At 40.5% G+C, this 23,717-nt stretch overlaps 1 protein-coding gene across 22 annotated transcripts in view; it reads right to left on the bottom strand.

Annotated features, from left to right (window-relative positions):
* Positions 1–23,717, bottom strand: part of LOC129695551 (receptor-type tyrosine-protein phosphatase delta-like) — a 570,848-nt gene that overhangs the window by 176,657 nt on the left and 370,474 nt on the right. For 21 of the 22 annotated variants that reach the window (XM_055632599.1, XM_055632598.1, XM_055632605.1 and 18 more), the window contains exons 5-8: positions 13,313–13,501; positions 9,983–10,093; positions 6,259–6,528; positions 5,261–5,842 (exon numbers count right to left, since the gene is read on the bottom strand). In XM_055632599.1, the coding sequence (XP_055488574.1) occupies positions 5,261–5,842; positions 6,259–6,528; positions 9,983–10,093; positions 13,313–13,501 (1,152 nt within the window). Of the gene's footprint in view, positions 1–5,260; positions 5,843–6,258; positions 6,529–9,982; positions 10,094–11,592; positions 11,611–12,198; positions 12,208–13,312; positions 13,502–23,717 lie in introns of all 22 variants that reach the window. The other variant, XM_055632618.1, reaches the window with a different exon arrangement.

Here is a 23,717-nt window from a genome sequence, read left to right as displayed (position 1 = left end):
AAGGGGGGGAGCAGCGAGAGGAGGTCTCACAAAACCCATGTTGGAGAGAGGAGAGAACATTTTCAAAGTAGGCATACCTTGAGGAGATTTCACAGTGGAGCAGTGAAATGAAGACTCAAAGAACTGCAGATGTGGGAATGTTCTGCAGATCACAAAGTGCCCAGTAACTCAGCGGGGCAGGCAGCAAGCAGCAGGAAGTACAGAGGGGGAGCAGTGAGTGAGGGTCTCACAGAATTTATGTTGAGCAACAGGTCTCAATTTAAAACATCGCCTATCCATGTCCTCCTGAGATGCTGCCTGACCCGCTGAGTTACTCCAGCACTTTTGATCTAAACCACATGCCTGACTTTGTCCCCCCTGATGTACACTGTGGATTCCAATGTGTATGTATAACAATTCCATTTGGTTTTTTACTCACCCTGCCCCCCCCCCCCCCCCCCCCCCCCCCCCCCCCCCCCCCCCGAAAGACTTTGGGTTGAACTGTTTCCAGAGAAAGTGAATAATTTTTGTTTCTGAGACAGAGTGACTGAGTACAAATATCAGACGTTTAAAAGAAGCATTTCTGTGGGATTGTTCATACTTGTCTTGTATAGTTGGGTGTGGTTGAACTATTTGGTGGATGGGGAGGGGGTGTCACTGGAACGATAGATAGGAGAGTGTGTATATGTCCCTCATATTATGTCCCTCATAAAATTAATGCCCCTCAATAAATCATTGCCAAAAAAATGAAAACACTCAGATTTAGAAATGCTTGCGGGATCATTAATTAGTTGTCGGGGGTAGAAGAATTCATCACTGAGGCACTGGCTAAAAGTATGTTGCCATAATAGGTGCTCATTGAAATTGGTATCTGAAATTAGGTCCAGAGGTTTCAATGGAACTGAATTTCAGAAGCTAAGTGCTAAATGCAATGTACTCTTATGTTATTCTATTTCATGCTTAGTGCCTTTTCAAAGGAAGAACATCTATGACAGAGACTGAAATTGGAAGAGTTAATTTTCTGATTGGCAGGATTTTGGATGGGATCATCTGTTTTAAACCACTTTTTATGTACTTTATAAAATGATGTCCCCAACAAAGTCAGGAGGAGCAGCAGGTTGTTTGGATATGAGCATGGAGGACTGAGGGACAGGGCACAATTACGGCAAAGAGAGTTCAGGATGGTCAAGAGTGAGTCAACCATTTTTGTTCTGAGAACGATACCACAGCCCGTTTAGTAACAGTATGATTCAAGGAACTTTTAAGTAACATGGGATTCATGTGTCCATGTATAAAATCAGGAGAATCCCTACACAAGCATAAAAAATAATAAGAATTGCCTCTTGGAATTATAGCCCTGTTCTTGATGGAAACAGGGCTTCAATGGTTGTATTTTGAGAATAGATGATATAAACATAGGTTGTACTCCCAAGAGCTTAGAACATTGATAGAATGATCCAGTTCAGGTATTCAAAATGATTATGGGATGCAATCACAAAGATGGAGAGAAACATTGGTTTATTCATTCAACCTCAATCACATGTGGTAAACACCTACGTATAGTACCAACTGTACGGTTTGCACTGCTTCTCAAAGTACCAATGATTCAGGATGCTGACTGGAAGAGGCAGCAAATTGCACTTAAGTCTCTGAGAATGCTCCTTGTCTTTAACAAGGGTGCTTAATCAACTATAGAGGTCACATACCTTATCAAATAGTTCTGCTGTCGAGCCTTGTCTCAGAGGTAGCTCTCATCTCTCTTCAACAGGACGTTAATAATACATGAAAAATCTGACTCTCCTGTAGTGCAAAGGAAGATCTGCAACACCATAAGTGTTGCCTTGCAGAAGATATTAAAATTATCTGTTGTCTGCCAATCTCAGATGGGTGCAAACAATCTCAGCGCAGGCTGCTTTTCTCAGCGTGAAAACAAACTAGACTTCACCATGTACAGATTTCCTGACAACACCACAGTAACCATACTTTAAAAAACAAACTCCTTCACGGATTGTAAAATGCTTTTACTCGTCTCAAGGTGCTAGGCAAATGCAATTTGTCTTTCTTTCTGAACATTCACTTTTGCAAGGGTTTTCTTTAGTTATAAAAATTGCCTATCGATGTCCTTCAGAGATGCTGCCTGACCCGCTGAGTTACTCCAGCATTTTGTCTTTTTTTTGGCAAACTAGTATCTGCTGTTTCTCGTGTCACCTATGAACATTTAATTTTATTTGCTCTGGGACGACACAATAATTGGTTTTACTATGCACTATGAGATTGCACCAGTTTTACATCTAATTTTATTTTAATGCTGCATTCATTAACTATCCCTGCCTGTAGTCCGCATTAAAGAACTTGTAAAAGTAAAATAAAGAAGCAAATGTTGAAGTCTGTCCTGCAGATCATGCTGTAATGTGCAATAATTGGAGACTTAACATAACTCTATTTGCAACAATGGATATGGACAAGTGCTTCATCAGTTTGATATGACATAATCCAAACCAGCATCAGTGCAGAGTTCTGCAGAGAGCCAGTGTTGTATTTATCCTATAAGGAACAGGGGCACCTGACAAGTTGAGGCAGCATTCTTCACCTCCCAGTATTGTTTGTTTGAACATTTCCCTATTGATTTACACTGCATTTACTTCCTCTCCAAAATGTAAATCTATTCTGGTGGATGTTTTGTTTTTTATGACACATGGATTAAAATGGCTGACTTTAGAATATGATACCCAATGTAAAACCTCAAGTCAATGGCTTAGTGACTTGCCAGGCTGCTCTTGGCAAGTCAGGCCCATCATACACAATGAGTACAGTAACCCGATATGCAATGTCTATTGAGGAAACAAGCCTTATGAAATGAATACTGCACCAGTTTGCACTTCTCTCAGATCCCCTGGGCATTCAGGATGCATTTCAGTTAAGTCTGCAAGTGGAGCAGAGAAATGCACATCTGCAATTTTTTTTTTTTTGCGTTATTCATTTGATAAACTAAAGATCGTGGAAGTTGCCTCACCTTCCTGGGACTATAAATGACAGAAGGTCATTTGCTCAGATTTCTTGCATAGATAAAAGTTTGCAAAGTCAGTATTATATCCCAATCAACTGTAAATATCTACTGTCAGCAAGAGTCATAGAATCATAGAGGATGGAAACAGGCCCTTCTATACTAGTCAAAACTTCCTGCAATTGACCCATATCCTTCTACACTTATCCTCCCCATGTCCCGGGGAGCCGCACGTGCAGTGGGAGTGTCCCGGGGAGCCGCGCGAACGGCGGGAGTGTCCCAAGGAGCCACATGAGCCCGAGCCACTGGCCAAACAATCACGGTGCCGATGACCGGGCGACGACCGATGACCAGAATGCGCCCCGGTAGGCCCGACTCGCCCCACAGGCCTCCCAAGGGACTGCGGAAAAGCCAGGCGGTGAGGCCTGCCCAGGTCGAAGGAGCCTCAGCGGCGGCGGCGATGGGAGCCTCGGTGGCAACTTGAGCCTCGACAGCAACGGGAGCCTCAGTGGTGATGGGGCCTCAGCGGCAACGGAAGCATCGGCGTGGGAGCTTTGGCGGCAGCGGGATCCTTGGCAGCAGATAGATCCTCGGCAACAGCGAGGACTTCGGTGGGATGGAACATGAAGGGTGGGGGGGGGGGGGGGGGCGGCAGGGAAGACAATGGGGACCCAGTGTTGGGGGGGTGGGGGGGGGGGGCACTCTAGTTTAGAATCCTCTGTCCAGGGGATAAGTCTGTGTTTGTTTGTTTGTTCATTTGTTCCCGTGAAGGCGCTGTGCACACGGCAGCCAGATAACAGTCGCTTGCTTTTTTCTTTATTTTTGCACTTTTAATTTCAAGTTTTTTGTTTACCTTGTGTGATGTGACTGTTGGCAGACTAATTTCTCTCTGGGGATGAATAAAGTTTTATTGTAGAACTGCTCCACAGGCCACTTCTTCCTACAAAGGGCAGTGTACCACATCTCCAGAAGTAGCTCACAACAGCAGCAAATATTTTTAAACATATGGGTGAGAGCTTGAGACTCAGCATCTTCAGGGAACTATCTGCTTACATTGCCATCTCTTTACTCAACCTCACCATTTTACACTCCCTTAACTTAGTCTCAACAGCTTGGAGTGTCATCATGCGCACATTACAATAATTTACGTCAACAGAAATGGGAAAAAATCCACACACACTCACAGGGACGCACTGCAATCCTTTGTACCACTGTCCATTAGCCAAGACCCTCAACTCTCAGTTGTCCAACTTCTCTAATGATCTACAGGTTGTTCCAGGGTAACAAACTGATTCTATTTTTGCAGATATATCATAAATCGCTACTGCCCATAGGTCAGAAAAAGCACAAAATAACTCGACAGTTGCACAATCACTCAATATCTCCACAGTGTTGTAATGAATGACAACAAAAACACATAAGGCCAATAAGAAGAAACTGTTAACATGGAGTGAGAGAGAGCTAACTCTGCCAAGAACTATTTTCTTGAGGGTGCAACAGAGATCCGATATATTCTGATCTCAGTTTACGATGTTGATGTTAGGTGGAATTATTATTTCCGCCTTTATTCTCTAGCTCACTCTAATAACAAATAAGCTTGCATTGCTTGCACATGGAGTAATTTTCCAAATCATGTCCATGTCAATCACAATAAGGATTTGGAAATCACCAGCAGTCCATTTTAACCATAGATTCACCAATCTAGTTGTCAATATGATACTTTTCACTTCAAAAGGCCACAAAGCTTTTTGTTTTGGTGGAAAATTATTATGCCTTTTTCTAACTGAAGATGGTCAAAATCTGAAATTCCCCTGTGAAAGGAAGAGCTGGTGAGTGTATTTTTGAAAAGTTAATACTGCCAGACACATCAGCCACTGCATGGCTTTATTTCTCGCTGCAACAGAGGCCAAGTCAGTGGATGTAGTCAAGGCTGTAGAGACAAGTTAGTGGATATTTTTGAGGCAGAGATAGATAGATTCTTGATTAGTACAGGTATCAGAGGTTATGGGGAGAAGGCAGGAGAATGGGGTTAGGAGGGAGAGATAGATCAGCCATGGTTGAATGGCGGAGTAGACTTGCTGAGCCGAATGGCCTAATTCTACACCTATTCCTTATGACCTTATGATAACAGAGCACCATGAACAAAATCTAAGTTTTGTCATCAAATAAATCTTACAATAACATATAGAGAAGAAACCTATCTTATAATTGCACAAGAGAAAAATTGGTGTGAAATTAGAAGACAGTTTCTCAAGTTAGGGCAAGTGGATGACTCACCTCCTTGCTGAGTTTTAACCTGTATCTCAGGTGAATGTGGTCCATCTCCAACAGAAGTGAAAGCCAGGACACGTACGGTGTAAGTCGCCTCTGGGGTGAGGTTTGCAATTGTTGTCAGCATGCTGTCATCAACGTTGTGCTTCTGCCAGTTGTTAATGTGTTGGTTGGGATCCATAGTGTAATAAACTCTGTATCCGCGAATCTGCCCATTGGCCTCCTCCGGCTCCTCCCACTGAATCAACATGGTGGTGGTGCTCAGCATCCGTGCCTGCACAGACCGAGGGGGGCTGGAAGGAGCCTGCTCACCTGTTCGTGTCTCCACCACTTCGCTCGGTGGCCCTTGACCAATATTGTTCACCGCGATAACTCTGAATTCATAATCTGAGTAAGGGCTCAGTCCTCCAACACTGTATCTTGTTGTAGCTACTCCATCGATCTCCTCAAACGGCCCTTCTGAATGCTTGGGCTTGTGCTGCACGATATAGTGAGCCACAGGCTCTGGGTTTCCTGAGTCCCAAGTCAATGTGACACTCGTCGCTGTGGTTTCAGTTACAAATGGAGTGCCTGGAGGTTTCGGCAAAGCTGCAGATAAAAGCATGATGTAAGCACAACCTTAAATAGATATGCAGATGTGTGACCTTTGCATTGACACAGTTACAATCACCCCAAAGTATTTAATATTGGAAATTTAATTATGAAATTTCCTTCTTATCTATGTCCATTATTAAAATGATTGGTAACGTTTGACCAGAATATATTGGAAATGACAAGAGTGCGATTTTGAAAATAGTTTGGATTGAAGATGCCAAGGATCTATCTAGTGATTTTATGGCAGTAATTAATCTAACCATTTTAAAATTTATTATTTTTGCTCCAATATCCCAAGAATACAATTCAAAATTGGATGATGGATCATAGAAAAGCCATGCATCATGTAAATATAACACATCTTTTAGCAAATTTACTGGTCCATGGTAGTTTTTGTAAATATAATTCACCTTTAACAGTGACTTCTGAAAATGCCTCTATAACTCCGAGTGTCGACATGGCCACACAGGTGTAATTGGCAGACTCCCTGACATTGTTGAGCTCCAGAACGTTACGTCCGATCGGCATGTCGTCTTCAGGAGTCAGGTCTTCTGCACCCAGCATCCACTTCACATAAGGCATTGGGGAGCCCACGGCGACGCAGGTGATATTTACACTTCCACCGGGCATAATCTCGTGGCTTGTCGGAGGGATAGAAAATCTTGGTGGAACACGCCGAACTGCAACAAAACACAAAAAGGTAACAACATGTACAAAAAAAAACAACTTTTCCACACATTGAAAGCATGACATGCATTCTACAAAACATCTGTCCCAACACAGAACTATATTACACATTTGACTTTAAACGTAAACCAGTAAAAAAATATATTTTAATAGAATTTTTCAATTATGTTTGCATCAGTTCTATTTGTACATCAATTTAGATCAAACCTATAAGTTTCCCACATTGGACTAAACTACAGACTAACATTACACATACACCATGCACAGATATATTAATAAATACACACGGAAGAAAGAATTGGAGGATCAACACCATGCTTGAGTTGAGTACAAAACCAACTTCAATGCTGCGTACTTCCAGTTGATGTGGGTTAATGTGCTTGACCACATTGTCACATCAGACCCCTGGTACACGTCATCTACAGTACATTGAAAGTGCAACTCATTTGCTTTCAGACTCAGTCAAAGTGGATGCAGCCTCAAGACCTCACACTAACATATAAACATATAGTTACATTTGAAAACAAGGCAAAGCTTGTTACTTTAACTGGGTCAAGTCATGCAAGCAAGCATACGGTTGGTTGACTGGAGTTCACCACCATGCTGAAGACAATTATAAAAGGACAACATAATATAGAAACAAAATGATTTTTTTTTGAAAAAGACATTGAATGTAAAATCCAAGATCCATAGGGTGGGGTAGGAGGAGAAAAAAAATAGGAAGGAACTGAGCAGGAGCATATTAGAATATGCTGCTATTGTGGTATTATACAAATCCAGGGAAGGGAAAGCCAGTTTAAGAAGCAAGGTTTCACTGACAGCATTCAAAGCAAACTATGCATTTACATTAGACAGTAGATGCAATAACTGGGTTATTTGCACTCAGTGTTACTGCAAATAAGTAATGTAGTCAATAAGATAATTAGCGCACAAGCACATTTACAAGACTGGACCATACACAAGACTCAAAGTTTAATAAAGCTTTTTTTATCAGTGCTCCTGCTTGGTATATTCAACAAGCTCTACTTAAATGCCTGTGCTGTTCCTTCGATTTTGGTTTCACAGGCACCATTTCAGTTGGAGACTGCCTTGTAATCTACAGGCCTAGGCCAAGAATAAAGTTCAAAGCAGACAAAATATTCAAAAGAAATCTATGCACATAAGTGTGCAGTTAAAGTATTTGCAGTAATTCTCTATTGGTTTACTCTATAATATGCACGAGTTGTTTTAGAAAATGTGCTGCAAGGCTATTTTTTGCAGTGACCCATTATGACCTTGTGAGCAATGATGGCTGGTAGCATGGGTAAAGGAGCAAGCAATCTTTAGACAGAGAGAATATCTATATACTTTTAAAACTCTGTGGGTGTGTGGGTCTATGGCTCCTCCCTCCCCCCCCCCCCCCCCCTCCCCCCCCCCCTCCCTCCTCTCCTTCCTCTGCCCTCACTCTCTACCCCCCCCCCCTCCCTCTCTAGACGCACCTGCGCGTTGGGGGCTCTGCGACAGTGGAAAGTGCGGGTATGGGGGAAAAGGAACAAATTAATAATATTAATATATTAACAAGGGGGGTAGTTAGCGTGTGTGCCGCGGGGTAGTTAGTGTGTGTGTGGGGGTGGTTAATGTGTGTGACGCCGCATGCCGCCCCCCAACCACATGCCGCTCCCCCCAACCGCATGTTGGGGGAACAGACCCAACGGGTCTGCACTTGGTCCAGTGCTACAATAAAAGCAGGAAGCAGCCAATATTAATATAGATTTTGCATTACGAGACACTTTAATTCTTTTCCTTGGAAAACAATAACTGAACCAGAAGAGGTATATTTCACTCATGCTTTGGAAAGCTTTGTACTAGGAAGCACAACCCTCCATATTTGGTAGGTCTCCCTGAGCAACAGGCATCAGTGAGAATCAAAGAGCAGGAACACTGACCAATTTAGCAGGTCACAGCTGGCCATGCATCCCAATGCACATCACCATCCAACATGCGCCTCTGTTTGATGTCATTAGCTCACAAGCACCAACAGCCAAAACCAAAAGCTTCATATAAGACATAACATTAATCAAAGGCCACAATGCAGCTACATTCATTTCAGAATTTTTTTTTTCTTGTTATTTCAATCAATATTGCTTAAGGTGGGTAAAAAGTAAAAAACACACCAACCTTCTCGCAGCTCTGAGGGATGTAGGGGGTTTGATGCAGAACACAATGAAATGAGGAAAGGAGAAAAACAAGGGAAACACAGAGAGAGTAAAAAGGCCGTATAAAGGCTATCAACTGCTACTAGTACATGTTATCTAGCTCTGATCAAGCCTTCCTACCTCGACTTTAATAAATCACCATTTGTTTGACTTTAAGATGGTGCCCACTAACTACAAATACCATCATATTGATATTTTCAGTCCATTTGATGAAACAAATAATTTAACCTCCCTAATGCTATAGAGGGTTTATGCCATTGTTGATAAGTCAAGATCACTTGGCTTTCTGGATAGTTTGCAATCATAAAACCCTCCACTTGTTCAAGGCAGAACAGGAAAAAGAAACAAAGGCAGTGGGGAAGTAATCCAAGAAGAAGCTAGTTTTAGCAGGGAGCACCAACACTGCAGTAATGAGCTTAAAGTTGTTACATTCATTCTGAATTGTTCATCATCCACATGGTAATGGAATCATATAGTTTTAAAATTATCTGCTAAATAATTTTCAGGTATACCAGTCAAGAAGAAAATAAATGCAAAAAAAAAGTGTTTTCTGGGATTCGACATGGATCTGCCCCCAGCTGTAAGCAGACAGATGCCCAGGATGAAAGTGAGCAGATTGGACTTGAGTGTACAGTTTACATAAGTGCACAGGGTACATAAAGTCACATTATTTCATTGCAGTACACTCTCTCTTTCTTGAGATAATTCAGGGTGAAAACAAGACAGCTTCCAAACTCAGTTCATTACTGCAGTGCCAGGGGTTTGCAGGTTTCTCTGTAGTTTATCACGAAGGAAAAGAAAAAAATAATCAATTGTGCTCTGCTGATGTTTAGTCGGGAAGCTAGTGTCTACACACAGTCTCTCCACCCCATGCACCTCACGATTTAAGTGCATTCACACACATATCCCCAGTGCTTGGAATTAATTATTAATGATTAGTAGCACACCAAGCAATCAAGTTAACTGAAACAAACTTATCAAAATAACATAAATATAAAGCACAGATTTAAAATTAATACGAGAAAAAATAAGTAAAAATATAAAAAATATATATACTTACAAACCCAACTCACGGGATAGATTGGGCTCAAGTGTGTTGCTTTTTAACTCAATGCAACTTCTAATTGTATTTTTTTTCCACTACTTAGTCCTTCTGTTATCTAGTGCAATAGCTATTTACATTTATTTAGAAATGCTCCCAATGCCCTGAGCCTTTGTGAATAGTGGATGCCAGGGTGTTATTGTTCCCTACCTCTCACATATAGATTGGCAGGGGCAGAATAACGTGTACCAGCACTGTTTGTTGCCACGCACTCATATTTCCCTTGGTCCGACTCTTCGCTGTTCTCGATTTGGAGGGCACCTGCATGGTAGAGAGAAAACAAAAATGTGCACAGAAACTTGTTAGAGAACGCCTTGCCAATTCAGCTTCTTTATTCACTCATTCAAATCCTTTCAACATCATGAAAGGACTTGTGTGCGAAGCTCCATTCAGCGTCGAGTCATCGCTTTGCTAAGGTGAACAGACAGAGTGGATGTGATGGGTAAGTTAGTGAAGGACGGATTTCACACCATTAAAACCACCAGCAGGAGAATGTTTTTGTTTTTTTTTAAATGACTTTTCACAACGAAATCCTGCTCTGGGCAATTCACTGGTCAATGGATGGGCGAGATTGCTTCAAAGGAGCATGGCTTTTGTATAAAGTAAAAGAGTTAATGTTAAAAAAGTCACCACAAAGATTCGAAATTGTTGAAAAAGGCAGACACGTTTCTCAAGAAACATTTTCTTCAGTCAAAAATGTGCAGCAAAAACACAAAAAGCTGCTCAAAGTGAAAAAAAGAATTTTGGTTAGTTAGGCATAATCTCTCAAAATACCGTTTCAAAAGACCTTTTAAAAAGTAACTCTTGCTATACATGCAACCTTGTAGGACATAAATGTAATTATGGTGCAACTTACAATCTTTCAGACCCTTTTGCTGAAAAATAAAAATACATAAGAGTAAATTGGATCAGTAAAGAAAAATTCACACTTCGTCTCATTGTAAAATGGTGGCCCAAGTCAATTGGAAAGAGAAACCAACCTCTGGCGTCGACCCGATTGGGCCCCAAGACACGAAAAAATCCACCAGTGGGATTAGTATTTGAGTGTCTGCCCACAAAATGCAAGACAAAATATCCAAAATTATTGTCTGAGCTTACGCTTATGTTAAAAAGGAAAAAAAAGCCCAGCGCTGCCATCTTCACCGCACATCAAAATGTTCACAGGGTGCCTCCGGCTTGTGAGTCTTGAAGAAGTTGGTTGCTTGAAAAACTCGAACTCGCAAATCCGTGAAAAAGTTTTTTTGAAAAGAAAAAAAAAGTGTATCTGGATAAGGAAAGTGTGAAAAGTGCTGGTTTGAAGAAGGGAAAAAGAAAAAGTGAAGAAAAATGACAAATCTCAGTCCTTGAAGGGAGGGTAAAAAGGTGACAAAAAAAATAATTATTCCAGGTCTTTTGCAGATGCTCCACACTTCACGTGATCTCACGCTCAAGATCAAGTACAGCTATGCAGGTCATGTTTGAGAAAGGGAAGGGGGGGTTACCCTGAGTTTGTAATAGTACAAAAAGAGGGACAAATTATACGCTGTGACTGGGTATGGACAAAGGACAATGATATGCAGTATCTAAGCATATCAAAAATAAAATCCTTTACATCCAAAGCAAATAAAACAGACACAACAGGAACATCATTGAACAGAAAACAAAGTGGACAAAGCAAAACAGGAAAGAATGGACATCTTTACGTGACAAACATGAGAGGTATGAAAGGACAGAAGAAATGAGAAGGATCAATTCTGTGAACGTTAGTTCAGCATTCTTACCTCGTATTGGCGTACCACCTGGGTGGATAATATGAATGCAAATAAGATTAGAAAGAAGAAGCATTAGTACGAGAAGAAGGAGGCTAGGGCTTTGGAAGATAAAATCAAATTAGATTTACAGAATAAAGGTCTAGAAAGAAGCTGAATTACTGTATTGGTAAACAGGATAATATTAGATAGTATAAGGTTAGTAAAGCAAGTTGTACCATAAAAACAATGTCCACTTTCGGCGACATTGTTGCTACCAGAGCAGAAATTGACTGTGAATTCTTAGGAGATTGGTCACATGTTTGACAGACTTGAACCCTTAACATATTTATAACTGTTTAAGCAAATATCGTAAACACTGTAGGCTTGGTGGATATAAATACTACCATTTAGGTTGGATTATGTCATCTACTCATCTACATCTAAGTGAAGTTTGTGTATCGATTTTTTTTAGACAGGTGTATCTTACAGCTGATAGAACTTTTTTTTGTGGAAGTGTGTGCCACTACGAAGAGATCCAGTGACTACACTAACTGTTAGTAAAATGCATGCCATGCATTTTAATCTGAACATGGAAAATTAGTGGGGGTGAAGTGCGCTTCAGAACTAAGCACTTACCAAAGGATTCTGGAGATTTAATACGGAAAGAAGAAAGACAGCATAAAAATATTATTATATTCCTTATAATTTGGCACAAGTTTTCAGAATTAAAGCTTTAAAACTATATCATCTACTTGACAGGTGAAAATTAATCTAAATTCACATTAACAGGTTAATTTACACAATTCTGCCGACAACAAGCAAAGAGGCAGTTAACAAGACGACTTAAACATCACAGGACAGGTCAAAGCTGAGAATCCTGGAACACATGTGTTCAAAACATCTCAGTATAGAAAGTTATAGTTACTAACGTGAATGTAAACAGGTTATTACAGACTACCAGTGGCCACTAGCAAATGTTTCAGCACGTTACTTAATAAATTTAGGATCAGGTAAAGCTCATCTACTTGCTACAGCAAAATAAGAAACTCGGGAATGCAGGTAAAGAATATTAAAGGGTTTCAAAAGGAGTGCCATGGTCAAAGGTAGCAGAAAAAGCTAAAGTCTACATGAAAAGCAGGCTTCTGTAGATCCTGATATTTAGTCTGGAAGGCTTTAGTGCACATACACTACTGTGGCTAAAAGGAAAAATGCTTCAGAATCAAAAATCAAACACCAACTTTAGTCAGTTCCAAAGATCCCATTGTACATCCAGAAATGGAAAAAAGTACTGTACACTTTGTCAATGAAATGGAACAAAACAACCATCTATTTTTTGTTAGGTTAAAAATGCAGAGAAGATAGAACAAAATACAGTTTGTTAATTTTAGTTTTTTAGTCTGAAGATTGGTTTTAAAAGATTTAAAACCATTTGTTTCTCCTTGCAATTCTGAATGAAGCCCAATGTTTTCCAACTTAATCAGTTAAAAAAAAGAATAAAGGAAACAGAAAGAGAAAAATGGATCTGTTAAGTACTGCTGAAAGCAGTTTTTAAAAAACATCAAAAATACAGTCACAGCAGTGAGCAATATGGAATTAACAGAAGCTGCACACACAGACACTGGAGCAAGCTATGGCAACATCACAGACACGAACAATACACCAAAGTACACGTAAAAAAGATCGGAAATCAAAAAAAATTACCTAGAAAACAATCTACCACGTGATAACAGAAACAGAAACAAGACCCTACCTGACCGTAGCTGTTTGATGCGTCCATTAGTGCTGCTTGTATCAACAGGCAGGAAGTCTTTGAACCATGTAATTTCAGGATCTGGATTACCACTTGCCGCACACAGCATGGTGGCTGTGCGTGTTCGCTCAACCACCTTCAACTGAGGGCCCATGTCTATCGTGGGATAACCTACAGGAAGCTGATCCTCTGAAAGAAAGGACAGCAGTGGAAACACATGGAGGAAATCAGTTAAAACGTTTTTTCACGAGGCCGCCAACAAGATCAAGCCAGTGGAGAGTAATATAACCTCAGTTCTTGAATCATCCACACAGCAAAATTAGCTGATGAGCAACATCATCGCAAACATAGAAAATAGGTGCAAGAGCTAGCACCGCCATTCAATATGATCATGGGTGATCAGTCCCTTACCCTGTGCACCCACCCTTCCACTTAGACTCATAACATTTAATACTACTCCAAATATAAATAATGTGTGCCGATGTAAAACCGCAAAGCAAGTTGCAGCGGGTATATATAGACAATCAAGTTTTCTACTCATTACATTAGTGATTCTGATTGAATCCATACACATTGGTTCTATACACAGAAAAATAATTTTGATTTCAATACTGCTGAATATAGTAATTAATATTATTATACAAGTAGCCATCAAACAATTATAAAATGTTTTATTTAATATATATGGATATTTAGCTGTTAAACCTGAATTAATTTAATCAGGCTTTTTTTTCCCAGCTGGTTATCTCACAGAAACAGTTTAAATCTACCAGCCCAGCTCTGTTATCCCAGTTACAGCTGTCCAAAGGATGGACAGTCTCAGAGCCCAAGGTCATCTTCTCATCATTGCCCATGCTCCACCTCCAAAACCTCTCCCCCAGGTGGTGAGACTGCCCTGACTTGAGTCCATTCTAATGGACACATGTTCTGCATTACTAACTGCTGAGCTCTCTCAGTCGCTTCCAAATTGCCATCTACAGTCTCCTTCCTGGGACCACATCCAAAGATGGGAGGGTTAAATCCCACACGTATATTGATGACGCCCACCTCGGACCTCCAAGTCACTGCAAGTTTCTTGTCGTGGCGTGGTAAGTTAATAGTGTTTAATTGTCATATTCACTGGCACCAGAACAATGGAAATTTTACTTGTTGTAGCTTTACACAATATAACAATTAAACATACCTAAACAATAACACAATATATTATCAGTTTTAATCGGCGACTAGACTGCAAGCTGCAGTATACAGTGAGATCTTGAAGCCCTTACTAGTTTGATGCTGAGCTAGGGTTGTGGTTTAGGGTTGTGCAGGATGATACAAGAACCTGATGAATGAAGAGAAGAAGTCAAGTCAAGTCAAGAGTGTTTTATTGTCATATGTCCCAGATAGAACAATAACATTCTTACTTGCTGCAGCACAACAGAATATGTAATCATAATATACAATATAACAAAAACTCAGAAAAAAGAACAAAAAACAATAACAGTGCAATAATAATAATAATTATAAGTCTATTGTAGTTCATAGCTTATGAGGTTGTAGCGTTTAATAGCCTGATGGCTGTAGGGAAGAAGCTGTTCCTGAACCTGGACGTTACAGTTCTCAGGCTCCTGTACCATCTTCCCGATGGCAGTGGTGAGATGAGCATGTGGCCAGGATGGTGTGGGTCTTTGACGATGTTGCCTGCCTTTTTAAGGCAGAAACTACGATAGATCCCTTCGATGGTGGGGAGGTCACAGTCGATGATGGCCTGGGCAGTTTTTTTCAACTTTTTGCAGTCTTTTCCGCTCCTGGACGTTCAAGTTGTCGAACCAGGCCACGATGCAACCAGTCAGTATGCTCTCTACTGTGCACCTGTAGAAGTTCAAGAGAATCCTCTTTGACATACTGAATCTCCATAATCCTCTCAGGAAGTAGAGGCGCTTGAACCAGGATAATTTGGTCATTTCAGACATTTGGTCGTGAAGAAGGGTCTCGACCGGAAACGTCACCTGTTCCTTTTCTCCAGAGATGCTGCCTGTCCCGCTGAGTTGCTCCAGCATTTTGGGTCCATCCTTAGCATGGTCTCAGTATTCAAGTGGGAGTGCATTTCAATGTGAACATTGTAATTGTCACCTCCAAATTTTGTAAGTAAACAAGATATTTTGTATTTAAACACAGAACTTAAAATGTACTTTAAACTGGATATATACTTGAAAAAGGATGGATCTGCAAGATTATTTGGAATGGAACTAATTGAATAGTTCATTGCAGCACAACCCACAATGAACCGAATGGTTTATTTCTGTTTTGATATGAGGTCAACTACAAGCAATGCAAGGTGTCTACTCGAAAAGGCTCTCACATACTCTCCCTGAGTTACCTGCAGATCTCTTCCAGTGATATTGGACCTACACTGCAACCAAATGATCATATAAACAGAGATGCTATTGATTTATAAATTTATACAAAATGCTAATTTATTGGTGTAAATCAAAAGAGAAAGAACATCTTGATCTTGAGACATGATTCAATTGTTTTGAGAAAGAAAACAACCTCAAAATTAAACTACCTGGGAAAATGAATGTGTTTAGTAGATGTAAAAAATGTCAAATACACGTTTTATTTAGGGTATTGCATTACTGAGATGTCTGAAGATGTTATTAGGTTTCATGGCAAATTAGTAAATCCTTTTTCAACAATTTACATATTTATTAACCTTCACTAAGCCTTCAAATCGCAGACTGAAAGAAGTCCTGAGGCCACGATATTATGGCATCTGGAGCAATATGAAAAGGAATTATACTCTTATTACACTCTGAGACAGGATCCTGATCCAAAATGTTGACTGTCCATCCCCTCCACACATGCTGCCTGATGCACTGAGATCCTCCAACACTTTTTCTTTTGTTCAAGATACAAGCATCTGCAGTTTCTTCTAAGTTACCACCTCTCACTTCTCCGGATCAAATTCCATTTGGCATTTTAGTGCCCACGTGACTGGATTATTCTCCAGCCGTCTGGAGCTGTCACCCTCATGGTCAATTAGACACCCTGTTTCTGTCCTTCAGTCACGCCCCTAAATTTACACCTAAATCATTCATATATATCAGGGAATGCAAGGGATCGAGTTCTGAATCATGTGCAAGCCCTTGCGTAATTGTCTTGTGTAATCAAGGTTCCAATCACAAATAACATCTATCACACTTTTCTTCCTGCAAACAAATACAATTACAACTTTTAAAAGACATTTTAATGGAAGGTTTGCAAGGGATATGCGCCAAATGCAGTCAAACGGGTCTAGCATCACTTGGTTAGCATCAACAAGGTAAACTTTGTTTAGGGGTGGTACAGAGACGCAACGGTAGAGTTGCTGCTTTACAGAGTCAGAGATCCTGGTTGGAGCCTGACCACGGGCGCAGTCTGTATGGAGTTTGTACATTCTCAGTGTGACAGCATCAGTTTTTCTGGATGCTCCGGTTCTTCTATATTCCAAAGACTTACAGGTTTGTAGGTTAAGTGGCTTCTGTAAATTGTCCCCAGTGTGCAGGATGCAAAAGTGGAATAACATAGAACTAGTGGGCTGAAGTGCCTGTTACCACGCTGTATCTCTAAACATCTAAACCTAAGGGCAGGTTTCCATGCAGTATAGCTGAATCGTTCTATGACTGGTGTAAATGGGCGATTAATGGTCAACATGGGCTAGATGGGACTGTATCGGTGCTGTATGACTTTACAACATTTCAGAAAGTGGAGCTCTCCCTTTGTGCTGCACTATACAACATTTCTATTTTTGGACCTTGAATTTTAATCAGGACTTGAACCTATAAAGCTCTGACAAAGTTGTGAAAGTTTATCATCTGAGCCATGATCAGCTGCAGTGAAATATTTATTTCAATATTCAGGTAACCACATGAATAAAGGTTTCAGCCACTGTGCAAACGAGAAAGGATTTTGGAAACCATGTGGCAAGATTATCCAATGACAGACTGGTACAGTTTTACCAACAGGAAGCAAAATGATACTCTGAATTTTTGAGGATATCTATAACATTACACCAGAGATAAGATCAATCGGTTCAGTAGCTACACGATTCAATCCGGAAATGAATTCTAAAATGAGATAAACAATGCTTAGATATGAGGTCCTGAAAAGAAAGCAGTGTTTAACTGAATTTCTAGGTCAAAACCTTTCTCTCGGAGACAGGGCAATTAAATCATACATCCCAATGGAGAATCATCAACTTTTTTTATTGAGGTTTAAAGCATGATATGGTTGGAAGCTGCTGTTATGCTCATTTCTACCATTCTGTTTAAATAAGGTGCACAAATGCAAAAATACAGTAAAAAAAAATAAGTGGACCCTAAGATACTTGCATTAGGCCATGGGAGCGATAAGTATCTGGCACTTTGAAATTAATGGGCCAATACCCATCTTTGAAAATCATGGATTAACATCTCACATGGTAAGGGTCAAAGTAACCTTGCAGCATTAAATGCTTGTCTGTCACTGTTGGCAGCAATGACCTTGTAGAAGCAATTTCCTCCCATTAGACATTACTTTAATTGATAATTGGCAGGAATGAGGTGATGTTGAATTACAGAACATGTGCCTGTGCTAGGGCAGCAGAGTAGCGTTGTGGTAAAGTTGCTGCCTTGCTGAATCTGGGTACTGTCTGAACAGAGTTTGTACGTTCTCCCTGTGACTGCGTGGGCTTTTTCTGGGTGATACGGTTTCCACCCATGCTCCACAGATATACAAGTTGTAAGTTAATTGGCTTCAGTAAATTTTTAAATTGTCACCAATGTGTAGGACACTGTTAGTGAACGGGCTGATCGCTGGATGGCGCAGACTTGGTGAGCCGAAGAGCTAGTTTCCGTGTTGTATCTCTAAACTAAACTAAAACTAAACTACAAGGAGGCAGGAGGTGAAAGAAGGAGAGCAAAACTATTAGAATTGAAAGCAATTTAAAGTTTGTTCAGTAACTGTATGGTGCATGTTTATTATCTTATTATGCTGCAGGAACAGGTAGTTAAAAATATCTTGAAAGATTTGAACAAGCTAATGTGAAATTGTATTTATTCATCAGTGACTTCCCAACCTCTAAACCGCAGTGCAGAAGTAAATTGTTGGTTCAGCTGAGCTCCCTCTCTTCCTGAACTCAGCACTGAATGCAGTGGCAGTTCAGTATCGCACTGAGACAAAGGATCTGATGCGCTTTGTATCTGGCCCCTCAGTGTTACATTAGCATGGCCGATATGTCCAGGACTGACCTGTTCATCTTAAAGGTTTAATTTTATTTAATTTAGTTTAGAGATTCAGCGTGGAAACAGGCCCTTGGGCCCACCAAATCCGCGCCGACCAGCCGTCATTCCACACATTAACACTGTCCTACACACACAAGGGACAATTTACACATGCATCAAGCCAATTAACCTACACGCCTGTACGTCTGTGGAGTGTAGGAGGAAACTGAATATCTCGGAGAAAACCCAAATGTTCACGTGGAGAACATCCAAACTCCGTACAGACAGCACCCGTATTCGGGATCAAACTCAGGTCCCGGACACTGCAAACACTATTAAGCAGCAACTCTACCGCTTTGCCAATGTGCCGCCCTGGTTTAACCCTCACCATTCATTTAAACAAAAAGTATTTCTCCTTTTAAAAATTAATATTCTGCATTAATGGTAATAAGTGGGGATCATGACAGAAGCCTCTTCGTGGCGATCCGTGGAAACGACGACACAATGCACTCTGTGATGCATCGGGCGACCAATTCTGTCAACATGTTGGACGACGACAGAAGCCAACAGCGAGCTATGCGTCGTCTGACACACGAGTGAGCGATGTTAGTAAAGTTTAGTTTAGTTTATTGGCACTTGTACAGAGGTACAGTGAAAACATTTTTTTAATTAGCTAAATGCACTCAAATGTTCGTAAATGCCTTCACTAATCAAATACATACTTTGTACACAAAGAGTGTAAAAAGCCTTGGCTGCCTGAGCCATCAAAATTCATTAGACAGTGCAACAGATTCTGTACCCGAGGTAGAACCTCTGCTCACTAACAGCTCTGATTCACTTCTTGGTTGAGACAGGCCATATTTAGTCTGAAGATGGGTCTCAACCTGAAACGTCACCCATTCATTCTCTCCAGAGATGCTGCCTGTCCCATTGAGTTGCTCCAGCATTTTGTGTCTATCTTCGGTTTAAACCAGCATCTGCAGCTCCTTCCTCAAAACCACGTTTAGTTTAGTTTAGAGAGACTGCGCAGAAACAGGCCGTTCGGCCCACCGAGTCCATGCCGATCAGTGATCCCCATACACTAACACTACCCTACACACAAGGGATAATTTACAATTTTTACCAAAGCCAATTAACCTACAAACTTCTACATCTTTGGAGTGTGGGAGGAAACCGGAGCACCCAAAGAAAACCCATGTGGTCATGGGGAGCACATGCAAACTTCATACAGACAGCACCCATAGTCAAGATCAAAACTAAGTCTCTGGTGCTGTAAAGCAGGAACTCTACCTCTGCTCCACCGCTCCCTTGGAGCTGTATAGCTACAATATATAAATGGAATTGAAGTACCCATGGCAGGCGAACCTCAGTAGCAGATTGGGTCAGGCACAATCCAGTACACTAAAAGAATATTTGAAAGCAGCGCTGTTTAATGTGGAACTGACCACAAGCAAATTAACAGTCCTGAGGGGTAAAGAAATCAGATTGTCTGTCACGCTGATAAACCAACCACAAAGCATGCAGTAAAGGCCTATGCTGTTGCATGATTGAAATATGTACATTAATTTAAAGATACACAATGGAAACAGGCCCTTTGGCCTACCAAACCCATGCCAACCATCAATCACACGCTCACACTAGTTCTATGTTATTCTGCATTCTAATCCAATCCCTACACATGAGGAGCAATTTACAGATGGCAGTTGACCTACATACCCACACTTTTTTGGGGGTGTGGGAGGAAACTGGTGCATCAAGAAGAAACCTATGCGGTAACAGGGAGAATGTGAAAACTCAACATAGAGAGCACTCGATGCTAGGATCGAACCCGGGTCTATGGTGGCACCCATAAGCTTTTCACCCCAATAAATAAGGTATAGTTCATTCAACACTTTCAATATATAAATGTTTCTGAATCCTCTGCATGAATTTGTGGCCAACATATCATTTAATGAGAAACACAGGGCTGGACCCTACAGCTTCTTATTCTTCCACTTATAAAGATCTATATCCTAACTCTATCATCCAAAATCCCATCTATCACAGATAAAAATGATGAATCGAATGGTCGTCCACTGCTTTCCTTGAGATGGAGATACCACACTTTCATCCATCAGACACTGGATCACATTTAGAATGAAAAGTTCTGCCTATGTTCAAAAACAAAAACTATTATCTGTGGAATTGAAAATCCATGGGACCAATGAATATTTAGACCTTTGATATTTGCCTGAAACAATTGCAATGTTTCTTGAAACAAGATATTTCCATTTCCTACATTAGTTGTCCTTTTATTTACTTGAAGGATAAGATAAATATATGTATATATCTATATTTATAGATAAAACATATGTGTGTGCATGCATGCGTGTGTGTTTGCATACACACACTTGAATTATTAGCATTTTCACACCGTGAGGGTGTGATCATTGGGAAAAGAGTTGACAATGATCTGTACAATTCCCATAAAGAGTTAAGCAGAGTTTTGTTCCTTCAGTCTGAGATTCGTTCAAACACATTTCCCATATCCCATCGAGCAACAACCTCACCATTTCTAATCACACTTTAGAGAATGCTTCTGTGGCTGTGGCACTAAGTCATGAGGTGTGGAAAGGCTTTGCTTCAATTCAGCTCCTGCTTCCTTTAAACACTGAAAACTAAACTTCAACAGCTGAAGTTTGTACTTCATTCAGTACAAGCAATTGTAATGTTTCCCCAGACAGAATGCATTTATGGCCTTTCAATCACATTTACTTGCAATTTGTTCTGGTTGAAGCCATTGATGATACACTTATTTTCTTCTTCCATTCCATTGTTTTGCATGCATTATACTCTCACACAATGGAAATCACTCAAAATGACTGTTGAAAATACTCCCCTTTCAAACAGAGAGGGAACTCAATCCACTTCATGCCATTATCCCCGTGTCTCTCTCTACGCATGCTTTCACTCTCATTCAGTTGAAATATTAAAGGTCCATGGAGGCCAAGTTTAGTTTCAGTTGGGGAACAGACTTGCTTATATCATAGCGGAAGCAGGAAAAAAAAGCCAGTTCCAGTGTGAAGGGATCATTGTCAGGAATCTGTTGTTACGCCCTCTCTCTCACTCTCTTTCTATCTCTGACTGACAGTCCCCATTTTCTTGAAACTTTCACCTCATCCATACACCTAATTACATGTTCCTCATTAGTGGCAAATGCCAAAAACCAGTCAAGCCTTTTAAATCCTACATTTTTTTGTAAACGATCAGGGTCCACGTGGGAAAATGCTGCACCAACTCTATTAATGTCTCACATTTCAATCAATTATGTGATTGAGAAATGGAAATAAGGAATCGATGTTCTGGAGATTCATTTGATGAATAAATTGCTCAGAAACTAGCCTGTCTGTTACAATATACCATCATTTCTCAGAGGATGAAAGGATGAAGGTTGAAAATATTACATTATTCACTGTGAAAAATCAAACTGCTTTTAAAAGGGATCCATCAATTGCCAAGCAATTCAGCTGCTTGCCATCCTTAAATTCATTTACAATGATAAAGACAAGCAGAATATGCAAATGCTATAATAGAAAGCAGAAGTGAATTATAGGGCAATGATATCATATGTTATTTAAATGATGCAAAATTAAAAAGTTCACACAGCCATGTGCAACAAAGACCAAATTAGCTGCTAAAACAAACTCACTGGCATTTATTTACCATTATTAAATTGTGTGGTCTCATATCAGTGCTCTGCTCTGTTTATCAAGTTGGTGAATCTTATGGGGCTTTCTCACGGGGCGACTTGACGCAAGAGGTAACCAGAGTTGAACATCGTGGGAACCTCGTACGATTACCGTACGGCAATCCTGGACCACCGTGGCGCTAACGACAGGTATTCGTGTAACTTGTTGACTCGGGAGAAAATTCAAGCAAGCTTGAATTTCTCCAAGAGTGACTTGTACACTTGTGGTTGAACATTGAAACATTATATGAACGTAGTGGCCACTGCGATATCCGTAATAACTCTTGCGTTTACCGTGGGAACTCCTGCGAACGCCTGAAGTGTGATAAAGCTTTTAACTCAGCAGTTTGATTGTCAGTGCTTGTTTACCTCATTGTTAAATAAATATATTTTTTACTATCAGATTGATGTCTGCAATTCTTCATTAACACATCACTACAAGATGAATGTCTCTAATGTTACAATCCTTCTCATGCTGAAACACAAAATAGTTGAAGGGAGGTGATATAATCACATTTTCATTCTTTTTCATTTTTGAGTGTTCAGGTCCCTCAATTGCTGAGCTATTTAAACGTTTGAAAGTTTCACCTCTCAGTAGATAATACAATAAGACAATCATCACGGTCAATGTGAGGCAAAGTCTTTATTCCTATTTGACAATATAAAAAGACGACTTATTGCACATATTGAGGGAAGGTGCATCACACCAAACACCATTTGTCTAAAAAAGGGCTTCGCAAACATGAAAATCAACAAATGAGGCACGCTAGATTTTTTTAAACAGATTCTATTCATTAACCTCCGCAACAAGCCTAAACTCAGGCAATAAAAGGGACAATGCAATGTGCTAAATGGCAGGTTTTGTGGACGACCATCTTATAGGAAGCACTTTTCAGAGGACAACACTTTAAAGTGAAACAAAGAAAAGTAAGCAGGATTACAACGGGACATTATTATCAGCTTATTTTCTATGCATGTCTGCTAACATGCAGTAGTGTTCCTGTGGTCGGCTACCCATCAATAGACCTGTCCTGCCACAGCACACTCCCCAATTGTGAATTGTAGTAAGCGCAGAGATGGCCTCTTTGCTCTTTCCCACTGTATGTGCCCGAGTTACCTTTGAAATGCTGCAGTGGGACCATTTCCACCTCGGTTGCACCACTTCTCCATGTACCTAGTATTTATAGTGTGTGAAAAAAAAGTTACATCATTTGTGCCACGTGATGATTTAACTACACTTCACAGTTCCCAATGTTCATTCAAGATTTAACGGGAAAGCTCGGGAGACGGACAAGTCACTCGCACAAATAACAGAAATGCCGAGTACCCGTGGGAACTCTTTATCTACCCCCCGTTATATCGTGTGATATCGTGCTAGACCACGACCACTTCACTCTGGTTACATCTTGCGTCAAGTCGCGCCGTGAGAAAGCCCCATTAGAAGGTACACAAA

The sequence above is a fragment of the Leucoraja erinacea genome, chromosome 3 (assembly GCF_028641065.1).
Source record: "Leucoraja erinacea ecotype New England chromosome 3, Leri_hhj_1, whole genome shotgun sequence".
Taxonomy (NCBI): domain Eukaryota; kingdom Metazoa; phylum Chordata; class Chondrichthyes; order Rajiformes; family Rajidae; genus Leucoraja; species Leucoraja erinaceus.
This window is presented reverse-complemented; position numbering and strand designations above follow the sequence as displayed.